At 34.0% G+C, this 24274-nt stretch overlaps 2 protein-coding genes across 3 annotated transcripts; one reads left to right on the top strand and one right to left on the bottom strand.

Moving 5' to 3' along the window:
- The first annotated feature begins 5169 nt into the window (after positions 1–5169).
- LOC146903901 (protein ARABIDILLO 1-like) lies at positions 5170–17632 on the top strand. 2 transcript variants are annotated; one of them, XM_085726087.1, is made up of 13 exons: positions 5170–5261; positions 5828–7204; positions 7611–7769; positions 7855–7935; positions 8035–8166; positions 8895–9022; positions 9796–9883; positions 10244–10338; positions 14149–14212; positions 15074–15249; positions 15810–16031; positions 16686–16770; positions 17074–17632. In XM_085726087.1, exons 2-13 carry the CDS (start codon positions 5858–5860, stop codon positions 17248–17250), a joined length of 2754 nt encoding a protein of 917 aa, XP_085582213.1. In that variant the 5' UTR covers positions 5170–5261; positions 5828–5857; the 3' UTR covers positions 17251–17632. The 2 variants fall into 2 exon arrangements, with proteins under 2 accessions (XP_085582213.1, XP_085582212.1); XM_085726086.1 differs by having other exon boundaries at positions 5170–5508.
- A 1752-nt stretch (positions 17633–19384) lies between these two features.
- LOC146903900 (V-type proton ATPase subunit G 1-like) lies at positions 19385–21810 on the bottom strand. The gene is made up of 5 exons (XM_085727582.1): positions 21661–21810; positions 21423–21515; positions 20764–20864; positions 20286–20438; positions 19385–19638 (listed from the first exon to the last, which is right to left on the bottom strand). The coding sequence occupies exons 2-4, from the start codon at positions 21508–21510 to the stop codon at positions 20295–20297; spliced, it is 333 nt and encodes a 110-aa protein (XP_085583708.1). The 5' UTR covers positions 21511–21515; positions 21661–21810; the 3' UTR covers positions 19385–19638; positions 20286–20294.
- Positions 21811–24274: the final 2464 nt, after the last annotated feature.

Genomic DNA, 24274 nt, shown 5'->3' with positions numbered 1-24274 from the left:
GACGAGTGTTAGTCGTTGTTGTTCCAATTCGTCGAAGTTAGTCGGCGACGTTTCTGTTTGTCGGTGTTCATGTTCACCGCAGAGTTCGTCACCCTTCTTCCACATTTGGAAAAAAAAGTGATTTTGTGCTTGTTTTTGGACCTGAGTTTAGATGTTCTTAAATTTCATATTACTTTTTAAATTGGAATTTTAATGGTAATTTGTGTTTATAAGTTATAATAATGAAAGAGATACTACAAATAAAATAAAAATTGTATTCCAGAGATGAAAGAAGGGGAGAGGGAATTCTGTGAAGAAGTGAGAAGAAAACTAGAAAAAAAGAGAGGATGGAGTAATTGAGAATAATCACGTACGTAAGACACTGTTATAAGATTTTTAATCAGAGCCATTGATTTTGATCTAACAGTTGATAAAAGACCCTCTCATCTCTCATTTTAACTAGTCCTCTCACTTGATATGCCCTCTATATATATATATATATATATATATAGATAGATAGATAGATAGATAGATAGATAGATAGAGAGAGAGAGAGAGAGAGAGAGAGAGAGAGAGAGAGAGGAGGGGGGAGAGAGAATGACACAATATGTTTATAATGGTTCAACATCAACCTAATGACTAGTCCAATAAACCATATACAAAGTGACTTTACCGTTCACACGATTTCCTTTACTGTAGCCCGTAATTATATTAATCAAAGTATCCACCCCAATATTTCACGAAGCATTAATATTTTCTAAGTTCATCACTCCTATCACTTACCCCGATTGTCTAACCATGATGGGTTACCCAACAATGATTCTGAATTAGATTAGTTTACTTTGTCTTCTCAAGTCCACGAGGTGCAATTGTTTAAAGTTTCTTCAAATTATCCCAAATGTTTATAATTTATCCAAACTATTACAAAGGGTTTCCAATACTGGGCGGGGTCATTTCTAGGATCATAAATTTTTAATTATATGTTTAGTATAGGTGAAATAGGGAAGAGAGAGATTTCTAAGGGAGAATTTAGAGAGACATATTAGTTTTCTTTTGTTGGTTTGCGTAAAAGTTGCAAAGAGAGAAAAAAGAATGGTGGGACCCATTGTCTTTTAATTTCTCCTCGTACGCGAAGGAAAAGTGGAGAAAGATAATCTCTTTTTTATTTTCCAAGTTTGCCACATCTTTGATATATTCAATTTACAAAGATGTTCACAATCACCCATGCATGCAAGGGCACAACAAAAATGACCAAAGTAAAAATTGTGTTGCTTTTCGAAGAAGGACCGAAATCTGTTGAGAAGTTATGGTACTAATACCAACCACATAGAGAATATTTATTTTTTTGATGTACAACAAAGTAAATATCTGGACCAACGAATATTTTTTTTATTTTTGTATTTTTTTGGGTGAATTCAAAAAGATGTGGTTTTATTCAAGACAGTGGATTTATCACTTCGATTCATCTTAAATGAGTTGACTAATGATTTAACACATAAAGACCATTTTATAATATAATTATATAGTAATAAATAAATTTAATGAGATGTTTTTTATTGCTAGGGTATTTTAGTACTTTTATAAATAACCAACGCTTACATTTATTTCTCTCATTTTTCTCTATTCCATCACATCTTTCTCTCTTCTATCACTCTCTCTCTCTCATCTCTTTATATCTTCTCAATTTCTTCTCATTATCAAACACACCATAAGAGAAGATAATAAATAGAAATATGAAGGTGAGAAAAACATAAGAAGAGAGGTTGAATTGTATTAGCTTTTTCTGTAAATATTTTATAAGTTAAAAACTGATTAGAGAATGCAAAATACAAACATATAAAGAGGGAAGAGATTAACACATATATTTATCTTGGTTCACCCCAAATATGCGATTACGTCCAATCCCCTCACACTTGAAAGATTTTTCCACTATTATCATTCTATATTACAATTTACTTAGACATACATGTCTAAGATTTTCTGCCTCTCATTGAGAACTTCTATAATCAGAGTTTACAAATAAATTGATTGGTATTTACACTTCAGACTGAAATAGTGGTAAACTAAATTAAGGTAAATTGATTTCTAATCACTTAAGAATTTCTAAGATATAAAGTTTTTAAGAATTTTTCCAAGTGTTTTTGTGCTTTAGATTTAAATAGAGTTTTTGCATAGTTAGAAAACATGTGAATCTCTTAGTTCTTCTAATGCTCAGGGTGCTTTTATAGGATAAATGACTAGAATTATTGTTGAAGACATTGGCCAGTGCATCACAAGCTTTCTTCACGTTTTAAATCTTTGCTTCTAAAGGATAATTTTGGTGTATAACACTTCAGAATTTCTTTGCCTATAAGACTTTGTTCTTTTGTGCAACATGGTCTTCATTTAATTTAGCGGAGAAAAAACGCACTACAAAACATAGAAAATAACGTTCCATGAGAAGAAGAAAAAATTGGTCATATAATCTTCAGTTAATTGACCGTTGATTTCACCCTTGAGAGCTTGCCTTCATATCAGAGCTTGTCTTCATGACTTGATGCATACTGATTTCACTTTTTGGTGACCATCAGAGTCTTGTCATCATAACTTGTTTTGGGCTTTAGGTTTTCTCTTTAGTGTTTAGAGCACGCTCTTTTAGAGTCAGAATTATATTATATGATCATGCACACTTGAACAAACATTAGAATATTCAATTGTTCTTCTATATATTGTTATCATCAAAACCTTAGAAGCATTGTTCTAAAACCCACTTTGGTTCAACAAAATCATATATAAATTCAAGAGTACTTACGACTACTCGATTGATTCACACATGATCTAAATTACTCTCACTTGAGAGGATTTTGAATAAGTTCTTAAATCATGTTCTTGACTTTTTTTTGCTTTTCTCAATCAAGTAGAACCCATCTTTATATCTTTTGAAGTGTGATGTTTTAAACACATGCGCTGGCTTGTTTCTTTTTCAGAATTTTGAAGGCGTTGCTGAGAGAAGACAAGGGCAAAGACAATTTACGTGTCTTGAATAGCTTCTCTTTTATAGTGAAGAGAATGCTACCGTTGAGAAAATAGATATGAGATAACAAGACAAATTTGGATAAAAAAAAGTCGTTGGATATTCGTATGGATTGTGCGACTCTCTACTTTTTTACCGTGGTTTTTTTTTGTTTTTAGTTTTAATGTGATATCTTTAAGATGAATGGCTTTTAGAGATTCACTTCCTTATACTTTAGAGGATCTTTTAGGATGAACACTTCATCATTTTGAGATTTAATCTTCAGTTCAGTCTAGATGATTGCTTGATTTATTTCATTGAGGATCATCCAGAGGATTGCTCAAGCCAAATGCTTGATCTTCACTTTGTTGAGTTTAGGTTGTCCAGAAGATCGTCACGTCCAAACAATTTATCTCATTTCCTTGTTTGCTTATGATCAAAGGTTTGCTTAGGCACATACAATGATTTGACTCCTTCATGACTTTACGTTGACCAGAGAACATGTTGCATAGACTGATCAACTTGTCTTGAGCTTGTAAACCACCTTCTTTATGTTCATACTCGGACGAGTAATGTGCACATGATATTATGGATTCCTTGAATCTTCTATTAAACTTTAGTTTAGCTATCTTGTTTAGATTTGTTGAAAGACTTGAATTCTGCACACTTGAAGCCATAATTAATAGACAAATTATTCCTTTGCAAATAGAACATTGGACAATGATGTTCATTTTCTTTGCTTGCTTTGTTATCATCAAAAGAAGTTGCATATTATGGATATTGCTGATAATTTATGTAAGTCTTCATTCTTCACCATATATCATACATGCATAAACCCTAGATCAGTGTCGTTTTGGTGTGAATTCAAATCATTTATTGACACTATCTAGAAGGCTAACAATAACATCTCATTGAACATGCCTCATGCCTCAATGATTAGTCTTTAACATCGTTAGCTTCGAGTGTCACACTTTTCAATTCAATTCAAGGTTTGTTTGATACTACAAACTCTTATCATATTTCTCTTATTTTTATTTTGCCAATCTACTTAGCGTTTAGTACCTCTATACTTTAATGACATAAAATGTATATAAAAAAAAAACTACTTATGACCCATATTGATACGATAATAGTTAATTCTAAAATTTTATAAATTTTATTTTATTGCATATTTGGTATATTTAATAAATACCAAATAAGTTTATTACATTAATATTTGGTCATACCATCAATTAAATCTAAATCCTTCATCTTTTTGACTCATAATTAAATCATTCATCACTCTATACTACTTCATGGTTTGAGATACATTGTTTTAGTAGTATTAGCATCAACACACATTAACCTCGTGATAAAGATGAGAAACGTGAACTTGACATCTCGTGTTGTGGATTAAGCGAATAATCTCATGTTATTTTTCACATTCAACTCTAAAGACAAAAAAAAATTCCCATGTTATTGATGCAAAATATCTACCAACTTTGTCATTGTTTAATTCTTCCCGAGAAACCTAACTTATAATGAGATCTCTCCTGTCGTGGATCAAGGGAAAATCCCAAACTATTCGTTGCATTCAACAATAAAGACCAACCTATACTTTTTCTTGTCGCCATGCTACTGATGCAAAATATCCACAAACTTTGTCGTTAAATTTTTGCTGAAAAAATTAACTAACCATCCTTAACGGGATCTCCTCTCCCATGTCATGGATCAAGGGAAGGATCCCAGACGATTCTTTGTATTCAACAATAAAGACCAATATATACTTTGTCTTGTCACCCCGTGATTGATGCAAAATATCAACTAAATTTGTTACCGTTTAATTTTTGTCGAGAAACCTAACTAACAACCTGCTCACAAAAAACCCTAACTAACCACCTTTAGCGGGATCTCCTCTCCCATGTCCTGGATCACGAAAGAATCACAAACTATTCTCATTCAACTATATAGACTAACATACAAAGGATCCACCGACTTTATCATTGTCTAGTTTCTATCGAGAAATCTCACCAACCATATTTAATAGAATCTCTCCTCCCAACCACGTTTTTTCATCCACAAAATTCAAATCCAAGACCTTACCTAAAAGATCAGATATCATTCAACTCGGACCAACGTAATGTTGATTATTGCGTAAATATAAAAAATATGTATAGGAAAAAATATATATAGATACAAAATTGCTGATTTTATGAGCTGTAGTTTCATTCATATAGGTTTATTGTTCCTATTCTTCCCCATTCTCTCTTCTTCTTCGTCCCTAATGCTGTGATTCTCTCTCTCTCTCTAGGTACATTCTCTTTCTCTCTCTACCCTTCATCAACCATCTTCCTCATCCCAATCACCCCTTACCCCTTTCACTTCTTCATTCGAAGCTTTTCCATTCATAACCTTGACCCTTTCTAGGGTCTAGGTTCAATTCTCTTCACCCTTTTCAACCAGCTTCGATTTTCACTACCCTTTTGTTCATTGATTTCATTGCAATTCGTTTTAAATGCATCTGATTTGCGGTTTCAACCATATAGCTTGAGCTCAAGGTTTGAGAAATAAAGACAATTTTTTTATTGGTTTTATGTGTTTTTAGTTTGATATAAATTCTGGGTTTTGTTTATTTTGTTGTATATTGAATTGGGTTGTTTTGTTTTCTTGATTCTTAGTAGTGTTTATTTGTGTTTAATTTGATTGATTTTGATGTATGATTAGGGTTTTTTAGGGTGACAGGGTTGTTTTATATTGAAGGGCTTTGTTAGATTTTGGAATGGTTTTTGGATTCGTGAATTTGAGGTGGTTTTGTTGGTGAATTCAGTGAATTGATTCAGTGGTATTGAGATTGTTTGTTTGTGTTTGAATGTGTAGGTGTTGAATTTGGTGTGACTTTTTTGAAATATGAGCCGTAGAGTGAGGAGGAAAGTGGCAAGAAAAGGCAAAGGAAATGCGGTTTCGAGTTGCCCGGAAATTCAAGACGAGGTAGCGGATTTGGAAGCTGGAGGAGTTGTTGATTGGAGGTGTTTGCCTGATGATACAGTAATTCAGCTATTGTCATGTTTGAGTTATCGCGATCGAGCTAGTTTATCAGCAACTTGTAAGACATGGAGGGTTCTCGGTAACTCTCCGTGTTTGTGGAGTTCTTTGGATCTTCGTTCGCACAAGTTTGATGCCAATGTTGCAGCTTCACTTGCTTCTAGATGTGTGCATCTTCAGAAGCTTAGGTTTCGTGGCGCGGATTCGGCTGATGCATTACTTTATCTTCGAGCTAAGAACTTGCGCGAAATAAGCGGTGATGGTTGCAGGAAGATGACTGATGCAACTCTTGCTGTGGTTGTAGCACGGCATGAGTTACTTGAGAGTCTTGTGCTTGGACCAGATTTTTGTGATAAAGTCACTAGTGATGCTATAAGAGCAATAGCTCATTGCTGTCCAAGTTTGATGAAACTCAGGCTCTCGGGCATCAGGGATGTGAATGCCGATGCTATTAACGCATTGGCTAACTATTGTCCAAAGTTGACCGATATCGGGTTCATCGACTGCCTGAGTGTTGACGAGCTTGCATTGGGAAATGTGCAATCGGTTCGTTTCCTTTCTGTTGCGGGGACACCAAGTATGAAGTGGAGTGTGGTTACGAATCTTAAGCTTCCTAACCTGATTGGATTAGATGTTTCAAGAACTGATATCGGTCCGTCTGCTGTTTCAAGATTGTTATCCTCATCACCAAGTTTGAGGGTTTTGATTGCTTTGAATTGTCCTATCCTTGAAGAAGAGACTAGCTTTTCTGCTAGTAAATATAAGAACAAGTTGTTGATTTCCCTATCAACCGATATTTTTAAAGGACTAGCTTCTTTATTTTCCGACAATACAAATAGAGGAAAGAACGTGTTTTTGGACTGGAGGACTTCAAAGACTTACAATGATAAGGGCCTTGATGAAATCATACCTTGGCTTGAATGGATGCTATCCCATATACTTTTGCGTTCTGCTGAGAGCCCTCAACAAGGAGGTCTTGATAATTTCTGGGTTGAACAAGGTGCCTCTCTCTTGCTTAGTCTTATGCAGAGTTCTCAAGAGGATGTTCAGGAGAGGGCGGCCACAGGTCTTGCAACTTTTGTTGTAATTGATGATGAAAATGCTAGCATCGATTGTGGAAGGGCTGAAGCAGTTATGCGAGATGGTGGCATACGCCTCCTTCTTGGACTTGCAAAATCTTACAGGGAAGGGCTCCAGTCTGAGGCAGCTAAGGTATTCTCTCTTTCCATTTGTATCTGTCTGGTCCATCTGAACATTTTTAATAACTTTTACTTGTATATGTTGTTGGAAAAACTGATACTTATTTGTTAGTATTCTCGATCTATGAAGCATAGACATTTGACACGACACTGACATGGTGACACCGATAATTATTTTAAAAAATGGAATGATTGAATGTAAACTTGTGTCGGTGTCGTGTGAGATACTGGACACACCTCCAATTTGAAGTGTCGGTGCTACATAGCTCTCCATAGCCAATGCCTTTTGCATGCATACCCATTGTGCAGTTTATGTGCACTGTGATGTCTTTTAATGTTTTGCTTACAAATCTGACCAACGAAAAACCTTGACTGACGAATATCTGTGTATGTGTTCTCTGAACCTTCTCAATTTACAGGCTATTGCAAATTTGTCCGTGAATGCCAATGTAGCCAAGGCGGTTGCAGAAGAGGGCGGGATTGAGATCCTTGCTAGTTTGGCTAGGTCAATGAACAAACTGGTGGCTGAAGAGGCTGCTGGAGGATTATGGAATCTCTCTGTTGGAGAAGAGCACAAGGTTAGATTTTGTATCTGATTTTATTTTTTCTTTGAAATTTAATGCGTACGGTTTGAAGTAAAAGCTGAAGCGGCTTCCATCATAGGGTGCCATTGCGGAAGCTGGTGGAGTACAAGCTTTAGTGGATCTTATATTCAAGTGGTCCTCTACTGGAGATGGAGTATTGGTAAGTTTCTTCATTTTATGATTGTGATCGTGTTTAGTGCCTTTCTTGCTTCATATGTTCAACAATAGAAGTTGTTTTACAATGATTTTGTTTTTTCAGGAACGTGCAGCCGGTGCATTGGCTAATTTGGCTGCTGATGACAAGTGCAGTACAGAGGTTGCATTAGCAGGAGGTGTACATGCTCTAGTGATGCTCGCTCGTCACTGCAAATTCGAGGGAGTGCAAGAGCAGGTAGTAATACTCTCTATAATTTGGGTATCATCTATTTTTGTTACTAAAATCTTTGAAGCTACTTTATTAGGTTGATAATGTCTGCCAATTGAAGATTGGAACTCGTATCAGTTGTTTTTCTTCGTTAATGATAAGTAATTGTTATTTCCTTTTTGCATGGGAGTCTTTTTGTGGGACAGATATTGTAGAAATGGTTGAATTGATTTTTAGCTTCTATTCCTTAACTTGGAAGTTGTAAAGGCTTAGAAATGCCCAAGTCCCTTTATTATTCTTATTCGATTTTTGGATTCATTCTATAACACGGCTATCCAATTCCGGTGGAGTTATTTTCTATCTTGTGTTTTCCTATCATTGAACTTCGCACATTTTACATTTGTGAAGGTATTAGTTTTTTTTTTTTTTTGTGTGCGCGCGCGCGTGCGTGTGTTTGTTTGTATTGAGAGAAAAGGGATTGTTTTCAACATTTCATTTAAATTTTGATGGAAATGTGGTCAACATTGTGTCCATTCTGGTCATTGATCATCTCCGCATTTAGGAAATAAAATGCATGCCTTATTTGTGTGATCTACCTTAGCTAAGAGGTGCTTCTATTGTTCCTTCCCTATGCATTATGATTTCTTGGTGACATTACTCATTGTGTGTATAATTGTAATTATTGTCCTGTCCATTGTGGTAATTTAACTCCCAATTGGTGTGGGTTAAATAATATTATTCCTCTTAAACACTAGGCTGCTCGTGCATTGGCAAATTTAGCTGCTCATGGCGATAGCAACAGTAACAATGCTGCTGTTGGACAAGAAGCAGGTGCTCTCGAGGCTCTTGTTCAACTTACGCGTTCTGCCCATGAGGGTGTCAGGTAATCTTCTATTTGTTTTTTACATTTGTGTCGGTTTACTGGCCTATTACTTTCTTATGCCTTTATTGAAAATATAGGAATTAGATGGATACGAGAAAAGGGAGATAGAGGAAACATGTAGAAAATGTATTTTGCCAATGATGCTCTTAATAATTTGAAACATAAAAACAAGGATCATAATATTTGTTCTTTGATGGCTTTCTTATTTTTTTAATTATGTTTAATATTCTGCCAAGGACTACTGTTGTTTCACAAGTGTTGTCACTTGTTAGATAGTGGCTATGGCATTGTAGCATAGTGGAATTTGAACAAACTGCTATTTTCCGTGATTTACAATTGACAACACTGGTTCAAGTAAGTAACAAATAAATGAAAAGACTAAGGGACATCGTGCACAATTGAAGTTTGTCACTAAGTCCATTGATGTTAGAAATGTTGTGAAAGTATTAAACCATTCATGTGGTTTCACCTAACAATACAATTGATTATGACAATTGCTTAGAGTTGAATCCTTGTCACTCTCATTCTTATAAATAAAAAAGATTGACGCACAACCTTTGAATTAACCCCACTTCAATCCTAAAGCGTTCTTACATGAGGGGTGTGTTGTGAAATGTTAATAGGAGTATAACATCATTCATAGCTTATGCTTTTGAAATAGTTGGTTCTTGACAATTTTCCTTCTAGTGCTTCTCTTTGTCATGTACTCTTGTACCTGCAAAAATATTACATTCGTTCCTGTGTTGATTTCACATTCTGTCATATTTCTATAGGCAAGAAGCTGCTGGTGCACTTTGGAATTTGTCATTTGACGATAGAAATCGAGAGGCCATTGCAGCAGCTGGTGGAGTTCAAGCTTTGGTATGTTTTGTGCCTTGCTTAGCTAACTTCTTTTTCTTTCTAAAGTATATAAACTAATAAGTATTCCCTCTAGTATATGAAAACCGTCTCCTTAGTCCCTGCTATTAATATGTTAGAGACTAACATGATGAATTTTCATATAGTTTAGGGATTTCTTATTATTTTTATATATTTTAGAGACTAAATTGGAGAGAGTGTGATGCTTTAAGGACTAAATTGAAAGTTAATTCAAATTATTTATCCTTTTCCAAAATAAAATCAATCTTTTTATGGATCTCATGTAATTTGTTTACAATAGCATTAACATTGTAGAGACTAAAATGTTCATATATTTATGCTTTTACATGGTGGTTTATGTAGGTTACTCTTGCTCAATCCTGTTCTAATGCTTCCGCTGGACTTCAAGAGAGGGCTGCTGGTGCTCTATGGGGATTGTCAGTTTCTGAAGCCAACAGGTACCTTACAGTTCCATTTATTTCATTCTGACAATATTGTTCTTGTGAATCTTTGTCGTTGAGACATTCTCTTAGAACTCTTTTATGTATGATGGACTGTTGGAGTAGCCAACCAGTCAATGGGAAAATATGATTAGGATCTTTGTAATGATCCTATATTTATTGGGAATTTGGCCCCCACATTGCTGGAAGAAGCCCTCCCATATATCGGAAAATAATTTCCGATGGCACAAACGTATCGGAACCTCTCGGATTCTATGTTCCGCCGTCTGCTGCCCCTTGTTCCAGTGACAATTTTTACAACTGATCTCACCACCAGAACTGGCATCTCCCAATCGAGCCATTCCCATAATTACGCCGCCATCAAACCTTTAATGCACTTTCAAGTGCGACTTGAAGCTCTGGCTCGCAAAAAACTTTCCGAGCGTATGCCGGTGTGTTTGAAGCCCTTTCCGCTGCTTCCAATGTGTTTGCGAATCAGAAAGGGTTATTGTTGTCATTCCCCCAATCTGCGAAGCTATACGGTCTTGTCTGATGTGGAATTCCTCCTGTCACTGTCGAGTACACTGAGTAATGCCCCAGGTTCGAGCGAATCCTTCTCTTTGCTCCTTCCAACTTACAAGTCCATCATTGTCGGAAACTTCCACCCTTAGTAACTGTGCCTCCACCTACAACACTTGTGGATTCTCCCTTCCAACTCTACTGCCTTCTCCGGCCCTAACACCTACACTAGATCTTCCTATTGCACTCGGAAAAGGTATAAGGTCTACTCGTAATCCTTCTCTTCATTATGTCAATTTGAGCTATCATCGTCTGTCACCTACGCATTTTGCTTGTCTTTCTGCCCTCTCTTCTGTGTCTATTCCTAAATTGCAGGTGAAGCTCTTTTTGATCTTGGGTGGGGACAGGCTATGGTTGAAGAAATGTGTGCTTTACAACAGTGGGACTTGGGATTTTAGTTGGTTTTTACAATTAAAGATGGTCCTGACAAGGCTAGTTGCTAAATGTTATACACATGTATCTGGCTTGGATTATGGAGATACCTTTTTTGAAGTATCAAAAATGACATCTGTTCGCTTGTTCTTGTCCATGGCTGCTATTCGCCATTAGCTTCTTCATCAACTTGATATTAAGAATGCTTTCCTCCATTGGGATCTAATTGACGAAGTTTATATGGAGAAACATCTTAGATTTGTTGCTATAGGGGAGTCTACTAGGCTATTTTTCTGCTTACGCATGTCTCTATATGACCTTAAACAATCTCCTCGAGCATGAATTAGAAGATTTAGCAATGTTTAAACAATCTCCTCGAGCATGATTTAGAAGATTTAGCAATGTTGTTTAGTAGTTTGGTGTGATTAAAAGTGAGTTGGATCACTCAGTTTCCTATTGCCATTCAACCATAGTTGGCATTTACTTTGTTCTGTATGTTGTCGATGTTGTCATTATAGGCAGTGATCCATCATGGCATTGCTCAGATTAATCAACATATCTGTCACCATTTTCAGACAAAAGATCTTGGCAGACTATAGTATTTGTTGGGGGATAGAGGTGGCAAAATCCAAGGACGGTCTTACAATATCACAGAAATTATGTTGTTGACATTCTAGAGGAAACAAGTTTGATGAATGCTAAACTTGCCGACACTGCTATGTATCCCAATGTCAAGCTTCTACCAAATCAAGGGGAGCCACTCTCAGATCCAGAAAGATATAGAAGATTAGTAGGCAAGCTAAATCACCTCACTATCATTCGCCCATATATCTCCTTCACTGTTAGTGTGGTAAGTCAATTTCTTAACTAGCCTAATAAAGAACATTGGGTTGTCATTATTCACATTTTGAAGTGCATGAAGGAAGCTCAAAGCAAAGGTTTCATTTATGAGAACCATGGTCATACTTGAGTTGTGGGATAGGGATACTCATGTTGATTGGAAAAGCTCTCCTGCAGACAGGATCCAGTTTTGGATATTGTATACTCATTGGGGGGCAACCTCATCTCTTGGAAAAGTAGGAAGCAGAATGTTGTTGCTAGATCGTGTGCCCAGCAGAATAGCAGCTCACATGACTCGAGCAGTTACTTCGGGAACTTAGATTTGGAGAGGTTGCACGGGCGACTCTCATTTGTGATGATCAAATTGCTTTGCATATTGCCACAGATTCAGTATTCCATGAGAGAACTAAGCATTTTGAGATAGATTGTCATTTCATCAATGTGTAGAAATCACTAATTTTATTGGCTCAAATGATCAATTGACACATGTTTTCCCAAGTCCTTGAGGAGTTCTCGATAAACTATAGCTTGGTGCATATGATTTATCTGCTCCAGCATGATGGTGTGTTGGAAAAATGATTAGGATCTTTGATATTGTTCTAGTTATGCTATATTATTTGCATTTATTGCATTAAGCCTACACAAAACAGACTTCATTGTGTAGTTCAAACACTTGGGTTCACCATATGCCTTAACATATCTGTAAACCAGTACCTAAAATCTATCAGAATAATTTTTTCACTTGAATAAAAAAACACCGCATGAAGGATTTTGGTTAGTTGCAAGCATGAAGTCTTTCAGTGATTCAATCAAGTTTGGATGTGCTAGAGTCACATTGGAAAGGACAGTTGTTGACAACTTAAATGTAGCAGTGGAAACTATGACTTTATGCAGTTGCTTTTATGGGAAGGGATGGTGATTGTTTTGTTTGGTTTGTTGATAATGTTGGGCTATTGTGAAATTTAAAATGGTTCGTTTTCTATTATAAATACTAGAAAGTTTTAGCATTTCCAGAATCAATTTATGTGATTTTCATTTGTAGTTTTGCATTCTTATTGTTTTGAAATGGAAACGTAATTAAACTAGCAACCAATGAGGAAGAAAATACAAAGGCTAACCTATTAGGAAATAGACAATTTCTGGATGGAGTTCGACGGAGAGCTAACTCTCGACTATAGGTTATAGGTAATAGTCGAGACTCGTCTTATTCTACTTAATTGCAGTTCTACTAGTGCTTTAGTTCGATCACATTTCCACAACCTAGTCTCTGTCAATGCTGAATGCTGCCCAAGTTTGATTAGATCAATTTATGATTGAACTTCGATTTTTGGGATATTATGTAAATAACTCAAGTACAACCAAGTAAGAAGCTTTGCATGTCACCCCCAATCTAGTGTTTCAGTGGTGGAAAGACCAAACATATAGACTATCATTTCATTGAGAAAAATATCCTATCAGGTAGAGGTTCCTATCAATTATCAACTAGCAGATGTCTTCACTAAATTGTGAGACGTTCCTTCTTGTGCAATAAGTATAATTCATGTGATCTATATGCTCCAAACTTGAAGGCAAGTGTTGTATGTGTAATTAGTCTTTTTTTCCAATATAGTGTTTAGGTTCATTGAGTGTAATCATTTAGATTAATATATATTCTTTGGTATTCTTTGGTCTCTATTGTGAATTTACTCATGGTTTTCTTTTTCTCCTCTTGACAGCATCATAAATAGTTTCCAATCCAACTAAATGATTTTGCCAAAAACATAGAAAAAAGAAGTAGATGGCCTTTTCTGGTCTTTACTTCTCAGTTTCTCTAATAAGCTAAATGATCTAGTTCATCGCACTTTTTGTATGTTATTTTTTTTCCCGCTTTCTTGTTTTCTAATACATCCTTACTTTAATGGAAGATTTATACATTTTGGTTTTATTTGACTAATATATAGATTTGAGTCTGAACACCCAAGTGATAATTGACAATTTAATTTTTTTCATTTGAACATATATGTTAACATTCATTTATGTTGGTCTTTGTTTGCTCAGCATTGCCATTGGACGAGAAGGAGGCGTTGCACCTCTGATTGCATTGGCACGATCCGAAGCGGAGGTAATTTATTTTCTTGATGTCCAATGTCTATATGTTTATTTGATCAATGTCAGACAGCACATGACAATGCTGAAAAATTATCCCATTTCTGTGCATTGATTAGTTCATCGCCAGTCTTGTTAGCAGTTTTTAATGTTGCTTTAGACTATAGTAGAGTAGTAGCTGTATGCCCTTTTGTATTGGTGTGTTCTTCAAGCCTTTTTCTCTTTTGGTTTTGTGTATTAATAATAGTTGTTTATAATAAGTGGTTAAATAGACATAACTTAAAATTTCTGCTAGCCACTAGGCTGTTGATAGTATCTTCCTCTTGCTTTTGATAAAAACTTACTTGAGTTATTGCAATTTCAGAAATTGTCACCATATATACTAAACCCTTTCTAACTGTAATCTGATAAAAGAAAAAAAAAGCATTGTAAGTAGTGGCTATAGGTTGTGGAATTTGAACAAATCATTATTGTTCTGCGATGCACTATTAAGTGGATAATGTTGTCGAATGGTGGCTATAGAGGCACTATATCACTCTTATGTCGTGCAATTTGAACAAACCGCTATTTCCTTGATCCGTGAGTGATAACATGATCAAAAGAATATCACACTTGATGACATTGGTGGTATACATACAAGTATAACCATTATGCTAAAGCATGTCTTGGGGGCTGGTGTTGTTGTACTTTTTAATATATTTTAGCCTCCAATGGATAATTCTGTGTATCCTTGTGTGCAATTTCTGGCATTCCAGTCACCTGTATTTATTGTCTAACAAGCATTTTACATTGTTTTATGTCTGTACATCGTTTTCCCATCTTAATTTTTTTAGACATGTCAAATGCTGATTAAACTCAAACCACTTTCCGCTTCCAGGATGTTCATGAAACGGCTGCAGGAGCGTTATGGAATCTTGCTTTCAATCCTGGTAATGCTTTACGAATAGTGGAGGAAGGTGGAGTAGCTGCACTTGTTGAGCTCTGCTCTTCATCAGTGTCAAAAATGGCACGATTTATGGCAGCACTGGCTTTGGCCTACATGTTTGATGGGAGGTAATAATTTGATAAAAAACCTGCTTGTAACAAAGTTAGGGTGCGTTTACTTTTGGTGTTTCCTATGTTCATGGTAATTGATAAAATTAACATTAGAGAAGTCTTACGGAAGTCTTATTTATTTTTATTTTTATTTATTTATTTTTTTTTTTAAGAGGAAGTCTTATGGAAGTTTCTGAGAATGCATGTTAATAATAGATCAAATATTTAAAAAAATTCTGAAAAGTTTCATAACAGTGTCACCAGAAATGCATTCTTTCTAGTTAGCTTCCATTTTCTCTTCATCACATTTAGAAATGGAATCCATAACCAAATGTTTATTCCAGCACCCACATACAAAGTAAATATTGAAAATGTTGTTAGAAAGTTAACAGTTCCGAAACTTAGATTATATATTTCCACATTTATTATAATTTATTTCCTTAATCAGCATTAGGAATCAACTATTAGTATAAATAAGGATTAGTAACTTGATCAGTAAAATGAATATTGGAAGCAATTGAAAATTGTGAAATGCAGTGTTTAACCGATTAAACTGAGTATCACAACATGTTTTGCAGAATGGATGAATTTGCTTTAGTCGGCACCATGTCAGAGAGTGTTTCTAAAAGTGTGGGCTTAGATGGAGCCAGAAGAATGGCTCTGAAACACATTGAAGCATTCGTCCGTATGTTTTCTAATCAACAAGCATTTGCAGCTGCCGCTTCATCGTCAGCTCCTGCAGCACTAGCACAGGTTACTGAAAGTGCTCGCATTCTAGAAGCCGGACATCTGAGATGCAGGTTTGTCTTTCCTTCTAATGCCACTCAAAGTAGCTCTTATTATGTTGTACCTTTCTAACTATGTAGCTTTGTTACTGACACGTGTGACAATATTACATTCAATTACTTTTAATTCTCAAATTACTACCAGTGTCGTGTTAATGTTGTGTCCAGTGTCTGTGTCACTGCTTCATAGCTAACTCATGTTTAGTCATATTTTCTCATGATAGAAAGCCATTTACACCAGCTGAAATTTTTGCTATTCTTGGTTTCGCCGTAAAGAATAATCTGTTTTACATTTTCAATGCAATAGAATGTACAAATTTAAGTTTCTCTAGTCATCTTTGTGTACTGAATTAGTCACGTCATTAACAATTTTGAGCAATCATCTTATTCCGAATCCGCACTTAATGAAAACTTAGACCAAGAAGTAAATACTTAGTAAGAAATGATATTAAGCTATTCTTTAGTTTAACTTTTTTCTTTATCAGAATGCATCATTCATTCTTTCAGTGGAAATGTTAGACTGATCACTCTCATACATATCTAAATTCATGGGAATTCTTGTGCTCTTATAGTTCTTACTTTCATTGCTCTCACATTTTCCCTATCAACCTCGCATCATTTTTTTATTTCGAAGATAATTTACCTGATTTTATTTTCATTGTTCTTCAGTGGTGCTGAAGTTGGAAGATTTGTTACTATGCTAAGAAATCCATCGTCTATACTCAAAGCTTGTGCAGCATTTGCTCTACTCCAGGTAACTATAGCAACCTGCTTGGTTTTCATCTATACTAGGGCTTTAAATAAAGGTCTGCGATCACAATGTGGGTCACTGCGTGATGCTTTTAATATTTGCCGAAACCACAATGCGATCACATTTGAGGCTGTATCTGCACATTTGACCTCAATACTCCACAACATCAAAAATCACAATGTGACCGCACTCGTTATTTAAAACCCTTATATATATATATATATATATATATATATATATATATATATATATATATATATATCGAGTTTGAATTCTGACTTCATATGATTTTTCTTGCTATCACAGTTTACAATTCCCGGTGGACGACACGCTGTGCACCATGCCAGCCTCATGCAGAAAGCAGGTGCAGCAAGAGTTCTGCGTAGTGCAGCCGCCGCAGCAACTGCGCCTCTCGAAGCAAAAATCTTTGCCAGGATTGTTCTTCGTAATCTCGAGTATCATCATATAGAGCATACTGTGTAGATCAAATGCATCTGTTGTTTAAACCGTCCATTTTCTAAAACCATATTAAACATTGTGAATCTGTGATATTTTTCACATGGACACAAATCACCGACTTGCCATAAGAACACTGCTCACTGATCTTTGCTGAAAGTGAAGCGAGTTATAAATTGACAAGTTTGGTTCTCTTTATCTATGAACTTTTTTTTTTTGTAGAACTTCTTAGTGAAGTGTTCTTATATGTTGAGATGTATTTCTAGCTCTTCTTGTAACAATATTTGAATGTCAAGGCTAAACTAGACTAGGCAAATTGGTATAAATTTTATGGCCTTGATGATTAATTTTTAAGTGTATTATTTATGTACTATTATGAGTTTAGAGTTATTTGAAGAGATTTACTAAAGGTGTTTTGGTTTACTTTAATTATGAATTACCCTATTTATTTGCAATAGAATCTCAGTGGATTATGCATTTATAATATTGCTTTGATTTGGCTCTTCAATTCTAAGAGTTTTAGTCTACATTTGACGGTGAGTTTAGCACAATCACGGTGTGTCACTGCGATTTTGGCAAAAGTTACACTTTAGAGTTTTAATTGAATCACAATGTTTTGGTGATTTCGTCAAACTTACAATGTCGTGATTTTGTCAAATCACCGGCTTTCCAAACAGGCAGCCTTACTAATTAGATAAAAAAGGAAGCAAGAAAATATTTTATGTTTCAATATTCTTTGGTATCTATTTGAGTACTGTGGGGGGCTGGGGAACAAGAAAATTTTAAGGTAAAATCTGGTTTTATACACTTCATTTTGCACAATTTTTTTGGTATACAATCGAGGTAGAGAACAATATGTGCGCCTGTTTGTTACGGATTAAAAAATAAAGTGATTTTGACACTAAATAATTTATAGATTTATTTTTCAGAGATTTTATAAAAAAAGAAAATCAGAATCTATTTTGCGTTTGTTTACTGTGACATGAAATCAATTGTTAATTGACGTCATGTTAAAATCAAATCACTTTTCTTTCACTTGGATCAAACCATACACAATCTCATACAAACTTTAAATTTGGAGCTATATAATCTAACAATAAAATTTTGTACGTATTGCATAACATGTATATAATTTGTGTTTTTTCTTATTTCAAGAGAGTGCACAATATGTTTGTCAAATTAAATTTGATTCAAATCTTTTAAGTAAAGTATTGAGTTCAAGTTTCGTGGATGAAAAAATGTGGCTGAAAAATGAGTCTTTCTACAAGATGGACAACCACGTTCATTGGTACATATTAGTCATCGGCAAAATCTGTAGCATGTTTTACAAAAATAGTCAAATCACGGTATCTTGATAATATTCAATATTTCATCAACCGAACAATCCATAATGACAATTCATTTCTCACTTACTTATGGTGTGCGTTTGATCTGTAAAACAGAAAGTACTAGACAAAATAACACAAGATAGATCAGCACAACACAAGGCAGAACAACACAAGACAAATTTTGTTTGGTGAGGAACAAGAATTTCAATTTTTTTCTTGTCCATTGTCTCCAGTTTATCTTGTCCTTTAAACAGTTTTACAGATCAAACACTGTATAATTGGAGTTGTTATGTATTGTGCTTCATTTCCCTAAAAAAAAAAAAAAAGTATTGTGCTTCATTTGTTAGCAAATCAAATGCACCCATGGAGTTAAAGTATGTTATAACTTTTCTTTATCTAACATATTCTTTCGTTGTAATTAGATCGATGGACATGGATTTCTTGTCATCACAACCGGTAAATGATCTCAATCGTTGTTCAAGATTAGAGGTTAAAATTTTAAGAGAAATGTTAACTTGTGTCTAAGTTAAGAAATCAAATATAGAAATATAATATTAAAAATTATACGATGTCTTAAAATTTTAAACATTTTTTTTTCAATGCCGAACATATCTTTTAATTCCTTATTCAACTTCCTAATTTGTGCCTTAGCAATAGCATGACCCAAATTTTAATTCTAAAATCATATGATTTGAGTCATTTGATTTCTATGGAACAACTTAGATGGATCGACTACATTGACCTAAGGAAATTTCGAGGTAAAGAAAATCCATTGTCTCTAACCTTGGAGTTATTTCACAGCAATTGAAGAAAGAAAAAAAAAAAAAAAATCATACCATGTAAAATATTACGATTTCGAAATTTTCTAAGGTTACATATATATGACCAAGTATATATAGTAAATACTAGAGAAAATCAAAGCTTTTGTTCCCTTTGTGACAAGACAAGTGATTTTTGGTGGAGGCAGGAGCTTATAACCAAGTCTTTATGCAATGGCAATCAAGAGTGAAATCAACCAATGAATCTTCTTAGCTCTGCTTGCTTTATTGTAGGTGATGACTTCTCATATTGTTGTCTTCATCAATTACTGAATAATAAAAAACCATAAGCAATAGATTTGCAAATTAAATATAATAATCAACAAAAAACTATTTTCCTTCAAAAAAAAAAAACTATTTGAAATATAAGTCATCCCAAATCGTGTTAGTGATAATCATGGCATTGTTTATAACTGTTTTATTATATTTCATGGTAATTTTATTTAGACTCCTACTATATAAATTGTATTTCATAAATATTTTAAAAAATATTGAAATATCTACAAGTTTATCTAACTCACCAATAAAATTTTAGTGGGTTGGATCTCAAAGACTAACCATAGTCGATGAAAGCCTTAAGATTTAGATTATGATAACATGTTCTTACATATTATTCACTAACAAGATCCTTACGCATCGGTAGCAGAATTCAAACTCTGATCCTTATGAGATATGAGTTGAATCTTTACCAATTGGAGCACCAATTTGATACATTACCCTAAGAACAACTAACATTGGTAAACAATAGTTGTAATATTTCTAACACTGTTTAGAAATATATGACAACTGAAACTTTAAGTTTCATCATCATTTAGACTATAGTTTCCACCTAAGTTTTCTGATCAAAACAAGAAACAAGGTTTCATTTATGGCTAATTATAAAATAATTTGAAAGAGCTAGGAATTAAATACTAACCTTAGGCCATTATGTTTTAATATTTGTAACATACTTGAGTAGCATGTCAACAACTTCTGTTGAGACCTTTGAACCTGATTGCTTTAAGTCTCCAATCTTAGCATCTGTCTCTTGATCAAGCCTTTTTACATTTAATCCAGAGCTCCCAGTTGTCTAAGGAAATTCAATCAATACCAAAGAAATAAATTTCCTTAATCAAATAAATATTGGTCACTCTTATTTAAATTTTGAACTATGAGGCCTTACATATCATTTTATAGACACATACATATATGTTATATGGAATGTGTGTATATATATATATAAATATTTATTGTTATGCGATGGTAAATTTTTTTTCCATTTGCATTCAATAAAATCTCACAATATATACATATTTATGAAAATATTTTAGGATCTATAACAACAAAATGTATGTACAAAGATATTTACTAAGCATGCAAATAAAATCCATATATAAATGTGTGTGCATATATACCTCTGTAAGTGACTTTTGATATTCTTCTTCCATGTGAGATCTGTATTGAGCTGCCTCCCTTTCAGCTTCATCTTTTGCTTGCTTCAACCTTTGAGTCCTCACTAATAATTTTTCATTCATTTCATCATATTAGTAAAAATTACGACTAATTTTTTTTGGTTAAATGTAATTCATTCTTACAAAATTAACTTATAAGGTGAAGAATGCATCCCAATTATGAACACTTCCTAAACCATATATTTTAAACAAAGTCAGATTACGAACAGGCTCTCTCATGCTCGAGATTAGACATTTTAAAAGTTACCTGAGCGACAAAGAGTATCTGAGTGGGGTACAATAAATCATAAAAACACACTTTACATCGTTTTGGAATATGGATTGGACCTATCTCAACCTCACGAAACTAACTAGTAAAGTGATAAATGTTTCACCTATAAACGTTTTCCAGACTGCATCTCATTTAATGTGTGACTCAACAGTGATTGAAGACGTATTTGGTGTCATACATGTGTCGGTATTTGTGATCACATTCAATTAATTGATTTTCTCAAATTAATACCAATGTTAGTGTGTTAGTGTCATATTTAATGATCGTGTTTGTGTTAGTGCTTCATAGTTTGTACGACAAAGATACATGAATAAAAAACATTGGATCTTACAATTTCTTGCATTTGAAACAATGTGTTGGGCTTCTTGTTCAGCAGTTAGAAGCATTTGAATGCCACCTTGACCTTTAAAGGGATCCATGGTAACTATAGATCAACAAAATCAACATTCATAGATATCAGAAAATATGTATAGTTTGAAAGAAACATATATATAACTTTTGTTAGCATTCAACATTTATAAAATGAGAAAATCAAAATAGTTTGAAGAAACATAACATCAATTTCTTACCAAAAGAAATGAAACTTTTCCAAAGTAAGGTGTTGGAGGAATATTGAAGAACTTTGATATCATTTGGTGGAGAAATTGTTCTCAAATATGAATTGTCCGAAAGTAATGCAAATATAGTTTTGTTACATACCAAGTCAAACTGCGCACTTTGTGTGATGGGATTGGAAAATGATTTATTAAGACATAAAATATGATTGGAAAAAAAGGAAAAAAAAAGTTAGAATTTTAAAAGAATTATCTTTAAGGTGTACAACCGATAATATCGACATTGTTAGGCTGAATATCTTTCGTGATGTCCGAAGTTCGAACCCAAAATCTTCCATTTTGTGTACGTGTGTGAGTTTATAATGTTTATCATTTCCTATCCCATTCTGTGTGCGTGAGTTTATAATGTCTATCACTTCCTCTACGAACAAATTTTTTTAAACAGAATTGTTAATTTTCAAAAGGTAAATTATATTGTTTTTTTTTTTTTACCAAAGGAAAATTATATTGTTATGAAGGAAGCTACCGTAAAAAAAATAAAAAATATGAAGTAAATTTTGATGGGTTATTTTTACAAACATCCAAAATCGTCCCTCTGATTTTAAGTGTCATACGAAGTATGAACTTGGTGCTTCATTTTATTTACAGGAAATGCTAACGAGTGTTTTCGGGAAATTCTTGAATGACTTTAAATGGTGAGTTTTTATGAAAATTTGTATAATCAATACATTGAAAATTGAAATATTTAATTTTTTTAAGACATAATTTCTTATTTTAAAATTCTTAAAGAATGTGTTATAAGTCACATATACGCATGGGTGCTACCATACACAAGTTTTGTTATATATATATAGGTGCCCCTTAAGTTTGGGGCCTGATCGGTCCCCCATATTTCCCTTCATCATTCTCTTTATTCTTACCATCATCTTTCTTTGGTTGAACCATCTCCACATTTCGTATCACCTTTTCCGCCATATATGGTACAATTTCCTTCCCATCTATCAACTAGTCTAAAAAACGATCATGTTTTGAACCAACCGGAAAAAATAGAAAATTAACATAGTTATTGAGATAAAGCTATTCTAGTGAAAATTCAAACAAAATAAAAATGAAGAGGAACTCAATCAACACGAAAAAAAAAGATAAAAATGAGGATGAGTTTTGTTTTTGTGTCGTTGTTGCACATTATATTGAAGAAGGTACTGAAATTTCTAACTTGTTAAGGGGATTTTTCTTCGGTTTTTTCCTCATCGATTTTTTTGTTGTTGTCGGGTTTCTTTTTCTCCTCGTTGTATTTATTCTTCTTCGACGGTTTATTGGTGGTGGCGTCTATTTTAGGAGAGACCATAATATACATGTAACATAACATGTGTGTCGGGAGCTTGCTTTCATAATATTTTACGTTTTCATTCATTTGAAAAGTTTGAAAAATGGTTTCTACATTAATAATAGTTTTGCTAAGTAAAAAAAAAAACTAGTATAAATTTTTTGAAGTGTGATCATTTAGCAAAACAATATTGCTTAAGTAAAAGTTACATGTATTTCATTCCATGCCTAGAATCAGTCCAATAAACAGTCAAATTCTTTATATAATTTCAAGCATAGAAATAAGAAAGTATTTCTGGGAATGGAAAAAATATGCCATGAATTAATCCACCACCCTGTCCTTCTGTGCCACATTCCTCAAATTCTAAAATACTCACAATGAGGAACATGCATTGGAATTTTCATCTCTAAGTATTTTTGGAAGAGTATGATTTTGGATGCAAGTAGAATGGAGGAACTCAATCAGAACGAAAAAATATGAAAAACCAAGTCAATTATGAATCAATTAGGATGATAAAAACTTATTAATTTTAAGGAAACAAGCTCAAATCCAAAACTCTACCTTATAATCACACCCTTGTTGATGATTATAATTATATTGTTGTTGTTTGGAACCCTAGCTGAACCTCCATCCTCAATGTCGTCGGTGGAATTTTTAAGTGTCATGCACGATGTATGAGGTTGACGTCTAATTTTTTTTATAAGTCAAACCCTTGTTGGTTCACATGATTATAATCATACCCTTGTCGATGATTATAAATTATACCATTGTCGTTTGGAACCCTGCATTCATACTAAATAACAGTCTTTTGAAAAAAAAATATTTGAAGTATGAGCGAATTTAGTTTGGTGAGGATCAAAATCTAAAGAAAACCCATTGTTTCATTATTCTTTCAATGTGAAAAACAAACTAATTTAATCTCAAAACTTATCTACACATTTTACCAATGATTTTGTCAAAGTGGACCGAACCTTTTATAAATGTTTTCATTTCCTTAATTTTCAATTTTGCAATGCTTCCATCTTACCAACGATTAATATCAATGTGGATCCAATCACACCGTCCAAAATTGCATTGCTTCCATCTTACCAACGATTAATATCAAAGTGGATCCGATCACACCGTCCACTTGCAGAACCCTATTTAAAGCTAAACAAAGCTTTCTATAGAATGATCACCAAAATTGGCACCAAGGCAATCGAACCTGAGACCTTGAGAGGAACACACTCCAAGGTCCCAAACCAACATTACTTGATCATCCCAAGTGGGTTATGAAATGTGATTTGATTAGATTTACGGATC

This window comes from Medicago sativa, chromosome 7 (genome assembly GCF_051527215.1).
Source record: "Medicago sativa cultivar Bolivia chromosome 7, Bolivia_mono, whole genome shotgun sequence".
In the NCBI taxonomy this organism is placed as follows: Eukaryota; Viridiplantae; Streptophyta; class Magnoliopsida; order Fabales; family Fabaceae; genus Medicago; species Medicago sativa.
This window is presented reverse-complemented; position numbering and strand designations above follow the sequence as displayed.

Coding starts and splice junctions, on each gene's coding strand:
- LOC146903901 (XM_085726087.1), top strand. CDS start 5,858: ATGAGCCGTAGAGTGAGGAGGAAAGTGGCAAGAAAAGGCAAAGGAAAT. Junction 8,167..8,894: donor TCGAGGGAGTGCAAGAGCAG/GTAGTAATACTC, acceptor CTTAAACACTAG/GCTGCTCGTGCATTGGCAAA. Junction 9,023..9,795: donor TCTGCCCATGAGGGTGTCAG/GTAATCTTCTAT, acceptor ATATTTCTATAG/GCAAGAAGCTGCTGGTGCAC.
- LOC146903900 (XM_085727582.1), bottom strand. CDS start 21,510: ATGGATCCCTTTAAAGGTCAAGGTGGCATTCAAATGCTTCTAACTGCT. Junction 20,865..21,422: donor TGTTTCAAATGCAAGAAATT/GTAAGATCCAAT, acceptor AAAAATTATTAG/TGAGGACTCAAAGGTTGAAG. Junction 20,439..20,763: donor ATCAAAAGTCACTTACAGAG/GTATATATGCAC, acceptor GAATTTCCTTAG/ACAACTGGGAGCTCTGGATT.